Genomic DNA, 15,465 nt, shown 5'->3' on the forward strand with positions numbered 1-15,465 from the left:
AGATGAGCGAGCTCGTTTCGGTCCAAAGGACCCATCGCCGCGGGAACAGGATGGCCATTGGTTATTTGAAGGCGCCAAAAACTCGCCCTGTCATATCGACTGAGACTCTCCACTCGATACCGCTGATTGTCCGCGACTGCAGTTACAGCTATTCCCTATGGAGCATTCCACTATCCGCAACCTGTGGACGCGCCCGGTAGATCGCAGCTATGCTTTTGTGACAGTAATGAACAGCACACCGATCGGAATTCAATGTTCCAGCTTGTGTGGTGCTCACAGCGATCCCGGCACGGGATATATAGCACTTAAGGAAATTATCCTCCCTCGGCAATCCACAGTAGTTCTGGCTCAACTACGCTCTGGCAGGGCAGCTGGCTAAAAGCCTTTTGTGTTAAAAATGTTTCGAACGCGGTAAATGTGTTACGCTTGCAAACAGCAACCACATGACACACGACATATCTCACCTATTCGTCGGTATAGCCAATTTTATTGGAATTACTACCAGATTACTCTGGACGCAGGCCATCCGCATACACCTATGCGTTTTTATATATTGGGTTGCCCAAAAAGTAATTGTGGATTTTTCATATAGTCGGCGTTGACAAATTTTTTCACAGCTTGTGACTCTGTAATTGCATTCTTTCTTCTGTAAGTTATCAGCTGTTACTTTTAGCTTGCTTTTTTAATATTTAAAAGAAACTTGAAATTTAATAATGGGAGCATTTTGAAACAAACTTTGCATTAATGATGGCCAACATTTCCAATTTTTTGGCTGAGTCAACCGGAACAAGCAATTCGGCATATTGCCTGTTAAAAATGGCTATAGACCTTCCAAATTTTATTAAGGTAATGCTATGCGTTCAAAAATGACAGAAATATTTTCACTATTTTTCAGCCTCTTCCCACTGTGCACATTTGTGGTAATAACATTTGACGGGTCATTTAACAGTTCCAGCATACGTGACTTTCGCTGAATATACAGCTCGCGTACCATAAAATGTACTTCTGCTGCCCCTAATATCGATGACGAAATTAAGGAGACCTTTAGAAATGTAAAAATACTCTACGAAGAGGTCCGTCTCTGCCACACACCGTACAGACTACAAAAGGGAGGGTCACTTATCATTGGGCTATAAATCCGACAGCACTGATTAAATAATTGCTGTGTTTTAATTGTGTGTACTAAAACTTTAAACACACGATATGCATTGGCTTATATACGTATTTTAAAAGATAGAAACTCTAAAAGTTCTACACATCGTGTGCTACGTACGAAAAATTTTACACGAAAAATGGATTTTGGAATATATATGCAATTCTTTCGATTAAAGCGAGCTCATATTTTATCGACGACGAATTTAAGCACATGCCGATTAGAGCGAGCTCTATCCGTATTTGTCGTACATAAGTAATGTCTTCTGGATACAGAAGATGGCAGCACATATGTAACGCACATATCGTGTGTTAGCGAAAAACAGTAAAATAAATGCTTTATTGAGTCTTCTTTTACACTACTGTTTATGCTTATAGCAACTAAGGTATAATGCAAATCAAATAAATGCTTTATTGAGTCTTCTTTTACACTACTGTTTATGCTTATAGCAACTAAGGTATAATGCAAATCACCATTAATCGATTCGTTTTATATGCAATCACATGATATCGATAACTTACAAGTACCACTTTGCACTGATATTCTAACCAGAACATCTGATTTGCACTAGATAGGACTAGCATAAAACATGGTAATTAATGTGATTGCACTGCACTTGCCGAAGTACAACAATAAAATGTAGGTAAATTACATTTTCTTAAGTCTTTTCGTATACAAAATTTATAAGAATGAAGCTAATTAAATATATCATAAAAAAAAACATTTTGCTTGAGGACAAAAAGCTATTTTTCTCAAAAAAAAAAAAACACAAACCGAGAGACACTTAAAAGTATGTGTTGCATTAAAATTGCATTCATTGATGAAAGAAGGCAATGGTTGGTTGTACAACTCTTCTCTTCCCAAATCATTGCATGTGTGAATGCATTATAATTAGCTCACTTTGCAGAAATGCAGACGTACAATACAAAAACAATAAACGGCGACAACCCTTCTTTTTGATCCTTTTAATAAGCATATTTGCATAATTGAAAAGGAGTACATCTCCAAAGCGGCATAAAAAGATGATGAAGATTGAAGCAAAATACAATGATGGTCTAAATAAAGGCTGGGAGTTGTTTTTTTTTTTATGTTGTATTTGATTTTCCACTTTTTGCTTTGCAATTTTCAAGTGGTGGTACTTACATGCACTTTTTGACAGTAGCTGTCAAATACTTCAAAAGATATTTTGCAGTGTTGTTGCTGTGGCAGCGCGGTTGCTGCTGACGGTGGTGCTGCAGAGGGGAGTTTGTTTAATCCATACCGCCGTGTGGCTTGCATACAGCATGGTACAAGAAGAGATGCTAACGAGACTATTATTTGTTATGATGAAGCTGATGCCGTAAAATCGACAGGGGCGTAATTAAGCGTTTCCTCCCCTATTCCTGCTCATGTCGCAGTTTTATACAGCACAGAATTTACGCGTTTTTATATTCACTGTGAAGAAACGAAACACACAAGCAAGCAAAACTCCGTGTTCTGACGATCACATAAAAGAAGCCTTTTTCTGGTTCAAGTGAGTTCGTGTGTGAACGAACTAACGCACAAATATTATAACCAATACTTATAAAAGGGGGTGGCAGGCAGAGAGTTTGTATATGAACTAAATATCGCGCGCGTATTGTTCAAAATACTGAATTTCAAAGCATTTATTTTGTCTCTCTCTCCTTCACTGGCTGTGTTTTTGTTTTGGTTAGCAAATGTTGTTGCTGCTGCTGCTGCTATTGAAAAATTGAAGAATTGCCGAACAACAATGGCGTTGATTATGCTCTAATGTTGCTGAACTTATTGTTTTTGTTTTTCTTCCTCCCAACGTTATCTTACTGTGTTTCGCGACATACAACAAAAACAACCCCGTGAGTTTATTTCTGTTAAAAAAAAGCAAGAGAGCGGGAGAGCGTACGGTTAAAGTCAATGGGCAAGCAAGAAAACTACTTTAGTTGTTGTTTTTATTGTCACAAAACGCACATTTCCTTTAGAACTTTAGAAATAACAACAAAAACGACTATGTCCACACACACAAAAGGACAACATATTTGCCAAAGAACCCCAAAACGACACAAACGCCAGGATAAAGAATGGGAGTTATATATGCTGCTACACTTCGTTATTTGTTATTGTTGTATACACACTGAAAATTTTGTTTGGATTCTACACTCACTAGCAGGACTGACTGGCTGCTGCCACTGCTGCACTTAGTTTACTTATAGGATGAAAGGAATACAAACATAGACTTTTCTGTATGATTTATTGTTGTGTTTGTAGTTGTCGTTGTTGTTGCTGGTTTGCTTTTATTATTGTTGTACACAAAAACAGGATTTCAATGTCTGGCTCCACTCCACAAAACAATCACTAGACACTTTACCATTTCAATGCAACATTATTTTCTTGCTTACAACCAAAACTTTGCAATTTTACAACTTTGTTTTTAAATTTTATTTCTTATCTGATAAGAATTATATTTTGTTTTCAGATTTGATTTGATTTGATTTTCCATAATTTCCTTTTTCAAGCACTTCTATTCGCAAAGCTCTGTTATACTATTGGCAATCTTATTTAAATTTACAGTTATTCTCAACACATTTCAAAGTAACATAAAACTGTATTTTGCACAATTATTGATATGCAGAAAACACCATTAGCGCAACTTAATTCACATTTTCGTTATAATTCTAATTCATTTATTCTTTTAGATAATTCATTCACAGATTTTAATTTATTAACCGCAACCAAACAAAAATAAATTACTTATTTACTTTGTTGTGTTTTTGTTGTTGTTGTTCGTCGTCGAAATTCTCCGTTATTTGACCGTCTTGGCGGTTTCAATTCGCGTTAATGACACCTTGTGTTGTATGTACCCCGAGATCGAAATTGTCATTCGCGATGACATTTGGCGGTGTTCATTAAGCGAATACAAAAAAGTTATCGTTGGACGCCGGTTATTGAAACTTTCGATAAATAGAGACTGGATGCTGGCACATTTATGGGGAGTTTACATGGCACATCAAGGGCTTATTCATCGCGTAGCAATGTCGCGTTGAGTAATGCAACTTTGCAAACAAATGTCAAAAAAGTATAGCTCAAAATTAAAAAAAAAACGTTTACGACTGAAACCGAGTGCCATAATGTGTTGCCATAAGTAAAGTAGTGTTTTTTAGGCTTCAAAGTTAAAAATTGGCCTTGTGCACATGTGCCGGATACATTATTATGTTCACTAATACATGCTGTGTTTTTAGTTCTATCCACTGCAAGTCAGACGTTCTGGAAAGAATATCGGTGCAAAGGGTTACTGGTCGGTTATCGATATCATGCGATAACAGATGATAAAAAACGACAATTGATATTTTGTGATTGTTATACAAATCAGAACACCTTTAATTGTTTCGCCATGACAATGCACAAGCATAATAACGTGCCATGTAAACTCCCTATTAAGAAAAAAAAAACAAATTATGAAATCTGTAAATCAGAATTTAGCACTTAAATCCGGAAAAGACCATAAACCCGGATTAAATGAGCAATTTAAACGTACTTTAACCATCAGTTATGGCTGAAAAATCAAAAACATTTGATTTTAGCGATGAATGGCGTCTATCGATTACTGTTTACACAGAAATGTGCAATCATTACTTGATAGATATTGAAAAACATACTCTTTCCAAAATAAAGTTATAGAAAGAAAGAGTGGAAAATTAAATAAATTAAAAAAAAAATGGATGTACTGTTTTTGGCAAAAGCCCTAGTCGACAAGTACACACGATAAGTACGATCATGATGTGCCGTATAAACTGTCTATAAAATACAACAGCAGACTATCCAATACAACTTTGCACTGAAAATCTATTCAATACTTCTGGCCTGCACTAAATAGAATGAAAAAAACACCTCCATACTGAATCAGTTTTAATAAAATAATCTTTTTTTACTAAAGTAATCTATTTGATTTATTTCAATTTAGAACTATGTTATACAAATCAACTAATATAGGCTGTTATCGCATAATAATTCGCATTGTTTAAAATTCCTGAACACATTTGTACTGTATACAAATTTGATCAATATCAGATATCGGTAGTACCAAAATTAGGTATTGAGAAAATTTATTTGTTAGAAGGTCCCATTAGTTAAAAACATCAATCTGACCGTATTGTATTGACCGGCTATGTAATTTGGCTGTCAGAACATATGACAATTATAATCGATAAACAAATAAATTATCGACCCAAGTCGATTACACAATTACTAATAAGCAAACTTGGAGTAGTTTATAAAATAGCGTAATTTTTTATAAATAAAAGGAAATCTTGAAATCTTTGGATATTCACTATGAGCGGGGCACATCGTGAAGCTGTACAAAAACAAATACATCAAGATTGGGCCAACAGGGAATATATTGAAGTTATTACGGCCAGTATAAAGCGTATCACAGACTTTCTAAACTCTTTCGATATGTCATGTCGTTCACGCCTAGCTGTTCTAAATGAAAAGCTGACTACATTGGAGAGGCGAATAGATTATTTGGAAGCTTGTGTGGCAACAGGAGAAACATTGACATAAGGAGGCCTTCCTAGAAAAGATATAACAATAATTGTGACAAAAAAAATACAATGGAGTATTCAGCAAAGAATTGGATGGTATAGTTTGTTAGTATATAATAATGATGGAGCCTATGTCGGTCAACAACTTTGTATTGGAGTTTGCGGCATGCAATCGTCATTTGTGTCTTCACAATAGTTACAACTCTTCTTTATCGTCTTTATATATAATTACAAAAATAAATATAAATTTTAAGTTTATTATATGCTTTACACAAAAAAAACACACACAGAGGCATAAAATGTGAAAATATGATTCCCTAGTAATGCATTTTTTCTACAATAAGTTTACAATAATAAAAAAATTAAGATACAAATTACAGATAAACATTTCTGCTTTAACACTGGTATATCCCTCATGAGGGTAAGTAACTCAAATTAAGGCCCTAAATCGTACTAAAGGAATACGGATTTATAACTATGATTAAAAACATTAAGTCACCAAAAGAAAGGGTCTGGCAATTGTATCCCTTTCGACTTTTTTAAGCAAAAGTATTTTTTTGTCGGAAAACCAAATTAGAAGACATGTTATGGCACAATAGAATGTGGGAAACAGAAACTCCGCACCATGTTCCCGCAGCGATCGGTCGTATAGACCGGAACGAGCTTGCTCACCTACAGGAGTTTGACAAGGATCGCCACCTCCGCTTGAAAATGTGGCTACAACAACAATAACAGAAACTCCACATGAATTTGTTGTTGTTGTAGCAGTGTGTTGTGTTCTATCTCTCGTCTGCTTGATTCTGTTAAATGTGCGGATCCAGGAATTCTGCGACTAATATGGGATGCGTCCAGAGCGATCTGGGTTTGAGACGAGTGGGTCTGGCTGGGCAGTAAAACAGATGACGTGTCATCCCTGGTCACAATCGGGACAACACATCCTGTACGTTGGCATCAATCCTTGCTCTGTAGGAATTGAGGCGGCTGCATTTGGCGGATCGTAATTGAGCCAGAACTGCTCTGGTTTGCCGGGGGAGGTCAATTTCTTCATATGCAGTGGGAGGCGGTCGTTCTCCAAGGACTACATTCATCCGGTAGCCATTTACCGCATCTGCGGCCGTGTCAGCATGAATGTTGTCTAGACCTGCTTGATCTAGAGGTTCTCTTTTGTAGCGCTGAACCTAACGCTCTAGATCATGTAGATCTACCTTCAGGCTTTTGGGCGGTGAATATCTATCCTCAAGATGATGATTTAGATGCTCTCTGCTATAACAGCCAAAAGGTACTGTTTAGCCAGCAAGTCTTATGTCTTAGCACTGGTAGGATCTTTGTCTACTAACGTAGGTGGTCCACATGAGAACTGAGGAGACAGAGGGCGGCGTTCTGACAGATCTGAATATTATTCCACGGCGTGTCACAAAGTTGATGAGACCACTCTGGCGCTGCATAACTTACCATAGACCGGCCAATTGCTTTGTACGTGGTCAACAAGGTTTCTTTGTCTGCACCCCAAGTGCTAACAGCAATTGACTTGAGGACCTTGTTTCTACTTTTGACTTTATCGCAAATTGCTGTCACAGTCAGCTCAGAATTCACCTCACGCGTATTTGTAGTGAACCATTTGGCTGAACGGGATGCTGCCGTTGCGTATAATGCCGTACGGGAGAAGTCGGTGGGGTCACACAGTCCGTCGACGAGGACGCAGAAGGCGGCGACGACGACGCTTGTGACCCACTGCTGGCTATGTTCGCACAGCACCTTGCGACATACCCAGTATGACTATACTCCCATAGTGAAGTGAGGCCAGAGCAAGATCGGAAATGTACCAACTCCATGCACTGGTTACATCTCACCGACACCGACCGATAATGGAGGCGGTTCTGGCAAACCGAACAGAACCAGGATTCTTTTCAATCCCGGCACGAACCAAAAGCTTGCGGAGAAGACATTCCGGGATGTGCCTCTCCCATGACGAAAGAAAAGACGAATACGTACACTGAGTTGGCAGCCCTTGACGATGAGGGCTCCATCGGGTAAATCCGGTGAGTACAACCGGCTGCCATGGGACTGTTGAGTTGTTGTTGTAGTCACATATGTGGTGGTGACGATCCTCATCTAGCTCCTATAGGTGAGCAAGCTAGTTCCGGTCCAAATGACCGATCGCCACGAGAACATCATGGCCATTGGTTATTTAAAGGACTTAACAACTCGCCTTGTCATATCGAGCATCATAGGCACTCAGTATTTATGCAAGAGCCGGCGCCACCCGGCCTCTCACTGAGACTCTCCGCTCCATACCGCTGATTGCCCGCGACTGCAATTGCAGCTATTCCGTATGGAGCATTCCACTATCCGCAACCTGTGGACGCGCCCGAAAGCTCGCAGCTAAGATTCTTGTGATAAAAATGAACACCACACAGATCGGGGCTCAAATTTCCGGCCTGTGTGGTACTCATAGCTGTGCCGTGCCGGGCCCTTTTTGAATATTCGCTGAACGTTGGCAACCTTCCAAGGCGCCGGCAAGACTCCCGCACGGTAGGCAAGGATAAATAGGTTGCGTAATGAGCAAGCGTGGAAGAACACTTGCGCAAGACAAGTGTTGATATGCCATCCGGGCCCGGGGATTTATTAACGTCTAGATTCTCAAGAACCCTTTTTAACTCCACGAGTTCGACAAAATATCTGGGGTATGACGCCAGATACATTTTCAATTAAGGGGAGTGGTTGATTGCTATCTGGTAGGGAAGATTTCCCTGCATATACATCAGACAATAGGTTAGCCTTATCAACCGGGTCAGTTTACGTTTGATCATCCTTAACAAAAGTTGGGATAGATGAAGAACTACCCTTTTCACGAACGACCAAAAACTCTAACTAGAAGCAAGAACGTTGGTACGTAGGCGCTGTTCCTAAAGAAATTTTTCGGGCCTAAGCACTTTGGCACACGAAGATTGCATTGCAGTAGAAGTTATCAAATGTAGTGTAGTTTTCAAATGTGTGGTTAATCGGTTCCACATAGTCGCTAACCTTTTTATACCCTACACCACAACTGTGGTACAGCATTTGTTTGCAACACCCAGAAGGAAGAGAAATTGACCCATTGATAAGTATACCGATCGACTCAGAATCACTTTCTGATTCGATTTAGTTGCGTCCGCCTGTCTGTCTGCCCATGTTAATTTGTGTACAAAGTACAGGTCGCAGTTTTCATTCGATTGTCTTAAAATTTGGTACAAGCATGTTTTTCGGCGTAGAGACGAAGCCAATTGAAATTGGAAAAAATCGGTTAAGATTTGGATATAGCTCCCATATATAAGTTAACAGTTACTAAATTTCTGTTTTTATTAATTTGAGTGCTTTTACAGAACTGAATCAAAAATCTTAAACTTAGGTTGAAGTTGGTTGGTGCTGCTGTTGGCGCTGCTGCTGTTGGTTGGTGCTGTTGCTGGTGCTGCTATTGGTTTCTTGCTGATTGACGATTTTGTTATTGTTGTCGTCATGAGGTGTCAGGTTACCCGCTTTGCTGTGTTTGCTGTTGACCTGCGGTACTGGTGGATACGGATTGTTGACTCTTGCGTTAGCTGTAGAAATGCTTACATTTCATTACCATTACCATTTCATATTGTTGCTTACAAATCATGATGGTTCACTGTTTGTTGTTGCAGGCGGACAATGTTGACTGACAGCGGTCAATGAATTAATCAATAGAATCAGCAATTTTTTGGTATCGAAATCCAATATAAAGAATTTTTTGTTTGGCTGACATCCCAGCAAACATCTTTGATGTTAACACCTCCCCTCTTAGTTACGAGCGTCCTCGATCGTAATACCGTTAGAAGTAAGGTATCTGAGATAATCTTGGTACGTCTCTTGGAAAGTTTGTTGAATTCGATGTCGGAACTGATAGTTGATTGGGAGGTGCTAGATTAACGGTTTCAATCAATGGGCGCTGCTTTCTTCTTATCAAGAACAATACCAGAATGAGAGCTGCAGCTATTGTGAGTAAATGCACGGCCGCACTCCATTTGTTTTTAATGTTCAACAGTTCTATCGCTTTTGTATTGTTTAGATGGATCCTTTTTACAAATTCCAAAGTGGTTACTTCTTCTATTTTTGATCCAGGAGATCTAGGTTGTAGGATTGCAGGTAATGGTTCGGCATACGTTGTTTGGAAATAGTTGTATGTCTCGTTGTCAATTGTTATGGAAGCGTTTTGAAACTTGATTATGAAGGTTCCCGTAAGATTGTACTGCTCGTCGTTGATGAGAATGGTACCATCGAATTGATTTAGTAGAATCATCCCAGGCAAGACTTCCTCTACTGTAGGGGTGGTGCTATGTCTCAATAAAGTACAGTTTGCTTCTACGCTTTTTAAAAGATTTAACAAACAATTTTCTTTTTCTATTCTTTTGACATTATTTAAATTACAAACAGTCAGATTATTGAAAGATTTACATGGTTTAAGGATCCCATAGGATTCATTTTTACAAACTAGTATTTCATTATAATCAATTTTATTAATAAGATCCCCACTCTTAGTGGGTTTAATCAAGAGTTTACTGCAGGAATCTAAATTCGTAGTCGGTACATTGACAATATAAATAAGTGATTTTTCATTTGATGCAATTTTTACTTCAGAGAATTCGAATATTTCTTCTATGTTTACAAAGGGAATTGAATCTTTCTCGAAAAGCTCTTTTGCAATATTCACTTCAGTGTTCGACAATACAAATGAATTTATTATGCCGGACTTTGCCCAGTGAATGGCATAATTTACATTAACAATTTCTTCCTTTAAAAGGTCAATTTTCATTTTGAGCATGGTTATAAAATTTTCATTGGTTTTTACAATTTTTATAATTTTGTTGGTATTTTCTGTGAGTTCATCTATTTTTTTTAGAGACAGATTATTTATTACAACCTGCCTATTATTGCTTGACAAAACATTGTTAATTTTTTGCTCTATTATCTCGAAATCGTCGTGATCTGGATTTCCGGCGATCCATTTCCAACTTTTCTTAATTCTATTGATTTTTCTATTTCCTGAAGTTACAATTTTTAAATTCTTTAATTATTCACCAAAATTTTTTTCTCTACCAGAGTTTTCACATTTTTTTCACTTTCGTACTTAAATTCTTCTTAATTATTAAATCTAACTTTTTCCAACTTTTCTTAATTCTATTGATTTTTCTATTTCCTGAAGTTACAATTTTTAAATTCTTTAATTATTCACCAAAATTTTTTTCTCTACCAGAGTTTTCACATTTTTTTCACTTTTGTACTTAAATTCTTCTTAATTATTAAATCTAACTTTTTCCAACTTTTCTTAATTCTATTGATTTTTCTATTTCCTGAAGTTACAATTTTTAAATTCTTTAATTATTCACCAAAATTTTTTTCTCTACCAGAGTTTTCACATTTTTTTCACTTTTGTATTTAAATTCTTCTTAATTATTAAATCTACGATTCACAACTTTTTTTTTTTTTTTTTTTTTTTTTTTGTTCACTGCCTACTTACAAATGTATCCCTATAAAGATTTTCCATACGTCCATGGAGGCGATTTCGTTGTCCTTTCGTTAAATCTACTTGGAGAATCGTCCGCTTACTTGTTGACGTGTGTTGAGCCGGTAGTTGTAGCTACAGCCTCTGTGGTCTTCTAGGGTGTTTTTTTGGTCCTTGGTCACAGCCTCCGGGTGCGTTGATGGATTGTTGGGCGCCAGTTAACAGTTACTAAATTTCTGTTTTTATTAATTTGAGTGCTTTTACAGAACTGAATCAAAAATCTTAAACTTAGGTTGAAGTTGGTTGGTGCTGCTGTTGACGCTGCTGCTGTTGGTTGGTGCTGTTGCTGGTGCTGCTATTGGTTTCTTGCTGATTGACGATTTTGTTATTGTTGTCGTCATGAGGTGTCAGGTTACCCGCTTTGCTGTGTTTGCTGTTGACCTGCGGTACTGGTGGATACGGATTGTTGACTCTTGCGTTAGCTGTAGAAATGCTTACATTTCATTACCATTACCATTTCATATTGTTGCTTACAAATCATGATGGTTCACTGTTTGTTGTTGCAGGCGGACAATGTTGACTGACAGCGGTCAATGAATTAATCAATAGAATCAGCAATTTTTTGGTATCGAAATCCAATATAAAGAATTTTTTGTTTGGCTGACATCCCAGCAAACATCTTTGATGTTAACATATATGTTCGTCTGATTTGCAGTAATAATGCAATAAAATGGTCATTTGTTAACCGATTCTCTCGAAATTTCGCAGGAAGTATTTTCTTATGACTCTTGACATTACTGATGAATTTCATGGCAATCGGTTCAGATTTAGATATAGCTATCATACATATATCGCCCGATTTTTACTCTTAGAGCCAATGTGTGCGCATTTATTGACCAATCTTCCTAAAACTTCCTACAACGCCTTCCTCGACGACTGTCACAGTATCTGAGAAGTTTGCTCGAAATCGGTTCAGATTTAGATATAGCTCCCATATATATGTTCGACCGATTTGCAGTAATATTGCAATAAAATGGTCATTTGTTAACCGATTGTATCGAAATTTCGCAGGAAGTTTTTTCTTATTACTGTTGACATTACTGTTGAGTTTCATTGAAATCGGTTCAGATTTAGATATAGCTATCATACATATATCGCCCGATTTTCACTCTTAGAGCTAATGCGTGCGCATTTATTGACCAATCTTCTCAAAACTTCCTACAAAGCCTTCCTCGACGACTGTTATGGTATCTGAGAAGTTGATCGAAATCGGTTTAGATTTAGATATAGGTCCCATATATATGTTCGTCCGATTTGCAGTAATATTGCAATAAAATGGTTTTTTGTTAACCAATTCTCTCTTAATTTGGCTGGAGGGATTTTCTCTTGACTCTCGACAGTTTCATAGAAATCGGTTTAGACTTAGATATAGCTCTCATATATATATATATTGCCCGATTTGAACTTCTATAGTCATAGCAAGCGCATTTATTGACTAATCTTGCCAAAATTTTGCACAACGCCTTTTACAACGACTACCACAATATCTGAGAAGTTTTTTCGAAATCGGTTCAGATATAGATATAGCTCCCATATATATGTTCGTCCGATTTAGAGGAATATTGCAATAAAATGGTAATTTCCAAAATGATTCTCTCAAAATTTGGCAGGAAGGATTTTTTTATGACTCTCGACATTACTGCTGAATTTAATGGAAATCGGTTCAGATTTAGATATAGCCCCCATATATATATCGCCCGATTTTCACTCATCTCAAATACCTTTTTTTTAGCCACTTTTCCCGAATATTGATATCAGATTCGTGTTTTACTCCCAAAGACCTTTCATTTGAGCCCCGTATTGCTATGGTCATAAATTTGTCCCCTTTGGGGGATCTTTTGGTGAGAGGCGGCACCCCAAACACTTAGTCCCTTTTATTTAAGCCCCATATTCCCATGGTCAGTATAGATTCGTATTCTACTCGCAAATACCTTTCATTTGAGTCCCATATTGCCATGGTCGGTAAATATTGTTTGTCCGATTTAGGGGTGTTTTGGGGCTTGGGGTGGTCCCCCTAGCACTTGGTCCGACAATTGGATATCAGATTCGTTTTTTTATCCTAAATACCTTTCATTTGAATCCCATATTGTCGTGATTGGTCTAAATATATGTTTGGTAGGTTTTAGGGTGGGGCAGCCCCCCTAGGTACCCTATCCGAAATTTGGATACCAAATTTTTATTTTTAGGGTACTATATGAGAGCACACAAAATATCGCTTAAATCGCACCACCCATCTCCGAGATCTGGCGTTTCTGAAAATTAAGGTAAGGGGGAGGGTTCCCCCCCTTTATTTATTGACCAATCTTGCCAAAATTTTGCACAACGCCTTTCTCAATGACTGTCACAATATATGAGAAATTTGCACATCGAAATGGGTATAGCTCCCATATATATGTTCGTCCGATTTGGAGAAATATTGCAATAAATTGCTAATTTGTTAACCGATTCTCTCGTAATTTGGCAGGAGGGATTTTCTTATGACTCTCGACATTACTGGTGAATTTTATAGAAATCGGCCCAGATTTAGATATAGTAGCTCTGATATATGTATCGGGTTGCCCAAAAAGTAATTGCGGATTTTTTAAAAAAAAGTAAATGCATTTTTAATAAAACTAAGAATGAACTTTAGTCAAATATACTTTTTTTTACACTTTTTTTCTAAAGCAAGCTAAAAGTAACAGCTGATAACTGACAGAAGAAAGAATGCAATTACAGAGTCACAAGCTGTGAAAAATTTTTTCAACGCCGACTATATGAAAAATCAGAAATTACTTTTTGGGCAACCCAATATATGCACGTCTGATTTGAAGTAATATTGCAATAAAATGGTCTTTTGTTAACCGATTCTCTCGTAATTTGGCAGGAGGGATATTCTTATGACTCTCGACATTTTTTATGAATTTCATAGAAATCGGTTCATATTTAGATATAGCTGACATATGTGTATATCGTCCGATTTTCACTCCTAGAGCCAATGCAAGCGCATTTATTGACCAATCTTTCCAATATTTCCTACAATGCTTTCCTCGGCGACTGTCACAGTATCTGAGAAGTTTTCTCGACATCGGTTCAGATTTAGATATAGCTCCCATATATATGTTCGTCCGATTTGCAGTAGTAATGAAATAAAATGGTCATTTGTTAACCGATTCTCTCGAAATTCGGCAGGAAGGATTTTCTCTTGATTCTCGACAGTCTCATAGAAATCGGTTTATATTTAGGTATAGCACTCATATATATATATATCGTCCGATTTTCACTTTTTGACCCACTGCAAACGAATTTATTGACCAATCTTGCCAAAACTTTGTATAACGCCTTTCTCAATGACTATCACAATATATGAGAAATTTGCCCATCGAAATGGGTTAAAATTTATATATAGCTTTATAGAAATCGGCCCAGATTTACAATAGATATAGTACTGGGTTGCCCAAAAAGTAATTGCGGATTTTTCATATAGTCGGCGTTGACAAATTTTTCACAGCTTGTGACTCTGTAATTGCATTCTTTCTTCTGTCAGTTATCAGCTGTTACTTTTAGGTTGCTTTAGAAAAAAGTGTAAAAAAGTATATTTGATTAAAGTTCATTCTAAGTTTTATTAAAAATGCATTTACTTTCTTTTAAAAAATCCGCAATTACTTTTTGGGCAACCCAATAGCTCTGATATATGTATATCGCCCGATTTTCACTTTAAGAGCCATTACAAGCGCATTTATTAACCAATCTTGCCAAAATTTTGCGCAACGCTTTCCTCGGTGACACCACAATATCTGGAAAGTGTGTTCGAAATCGATTCGGATTTAGAAATAGCTCCCTTATATAAGTTCGTCAGTTTTTGGGTAATTTGCAATAATGTTGGAATTTGTTAACCATAGTTCTTACAGTTTGAACATATTTGCTCGAAATTTGATAGGGTAAAAGATAACCCATCTGAAAACATGCACCGAGGACCATGAAATTGGTTCGGAATCGGATATATTGGGTTGGGTAACAGCTGATAACTGACAGAAGAAAGAATGCAATTACAGAGTCACAAGCTGTGAAAAAATTTGTCAACGCCGACTATATGAAAAATCCGCAATTACTTTTTGGGCAACCCAATAACTCCCACATTGTACTTATGGGGTAGGTGTAGGTTGTTATACAGTTGGCACCGTCCGACTTTTGCCCTTCCTTACTGGTTGTATTTAGAGAAAATTTCTCAGAAATTTTGT

General features: G+C 37.3%; 3 protein-coding genes across 25 annotated transcripts in view; 1 reads left to right on the top strand and 2 right to left on the bottom strand.

The window, feature by feature from the left end:
- LOC106080785 (mucin-2) overlaps nt 1-3,632 on the bottom strand; it is a 398,264-nt gene extending 394,632 nt beyond the window's left edge. For all 23 annotated transcript variants that reach the window (XR_009398497.1, XM_059370010.1, XM_013242344.2 and 20 more), the window contains exon 1: nt 2,297-3,632. The gene's annotated coding sequence lies outside the window, so the exon portion shown is untranslated. The remainder of the gene's footprint in view (nt 1-2,296) is intronic.
- Nucleotides 3,633-5,361: 1,729 nt separating this feature from the next.
- LOC106080784 (probable protein BRICK1-B) lies at nt 5,362-6,062 on the top strand. The gene has a single exon (XM_013242320.2). The coding sequence runs from the start codon at nt 5,477-5,479 to the stop codon at nt 5,705-5,707; it is 231 nt and encodes a 76-aa protein (XP_013097774.1). The 5' UTR covers nt 5,362-5,476; the 3' UTR covers nt 5,708-6,062.
- A 2,961-nt stretch (nt 6,063-9,023) lies between these two features.
- On the bottom strand, nt 9,024-11,637 carry LOC131998170 (uncharacterized). Its single transcript, XM_059370522.1, has 2 exons — nt 9,319-11,637; nt 9,024-9,233 (listed from the first exon to the last, which is right to left on the bottom strand). The coding sequence occupies exon 1, from the start codon at nt 10,505-10,507 to the stop codon at nt 9,518-9,520; it is 990 nt and encodes a 329-aa protein (XP_059226505.1). The 5' UTR covers nt 10,508-11,637; the 3' UTR covers nt 9,024-9,233; nt 9,319-9,517.
- Between the last annotated feature and the right edge of the window lie 3,828 nt (nt 11,638-15,465).

This window comes from Stomoxys calcitrans, chromosome 5 (genome assembly GCF_963082655.1).
Source record: "Stomoxys calcitrans chromosome 5, idStoCalc2.1, whole genome shotgun sequence".
Classification (NCBI taxonomy): Eukaryota; Metazoa; Arthropoda; class Insecta; order Diptera; family Muscidae; genus Stomoxys; species Stomoxys calcitrans.